We start from the raw sequence: 426 nt of genomic DNA, 5'->3' as shown, positions 1-426 counted from the left end.
AGGTCCCGCCTGAATGGTGTGTTCGCAGTACCTGACGCGCCAACCTCCCTGACCACAAGCTTTATTCGCTGCGTCAGAAGTGGGCTCATGGAAATCACTGGTGACGTTTGCAATAAGAGGGAACTAGAAAGCTACAGAGTCTAACAACGTATGTAACTGACCGGGTTTTCTGCATGATAATGTGCACTGGCGAGTAGGTATTTCTTTTTAAACGTTTGGTGGGATAATGGTCATTTGGGAATCTGCATTGCAAGGCGAGTATGATAAGCACCATTTTTTCTCATCAGGGAATCCCACTATCTAGACTGTTTTTTTTTTCTTTTTTTAACAATTATATAATAACAGCATTAAGAGAAAGTCAGTCTCCTTCATGAAAATGCAAGGTGCGATGACTAGGAGAAAAAACTGCCTGACATACTGCAGTTG

At 42.5% G+C, this 426-nt stretch overlaps 1 protein-coding gene across 1 annotated transcript in view; it reads left to right on the top strand.

The window, feature by feature from the left end:
• The window catches only part of LOC119591833 (zinc finger protein 37-like), a 15,550-nt gene extending 15,406 nt beyond the window's left edge, over positions 1–144 (top strand). The window contains exon 7 of the mRNA XM_037940576.1: positions 3–144. Within this exon, the coding sequence (XP_037796504.1) occupies positions 3–144 (142 nt within the window). The remainder of the gene's footprint in view (positions 1–2) is intronic.
• The last annotated feature ends 282 nt before the right edge of the window (positions 145–426 follow it).

Source organism: Penaeus monodon, chromosome 29 (assembly GCF_015228065.2).
Source record: "Penaeus monodon isolate SGIC_2016 chromosome 29, NSTDA_Pmon_1, whole genome shotgun sequence".
NCBI classification, from domain to species: domain Eukaryota; kingdom Metazoa; phylum Arthropoda; class Malacostraca; order Decapoda; family Penaeidae; genus Penaeus; species Penaeus monodon.
The sequence above is the reverse complement of the archived record's forward strand: the minus strand, read 5'-3'. Positions and strand labels throughout refer to the sequence as shown.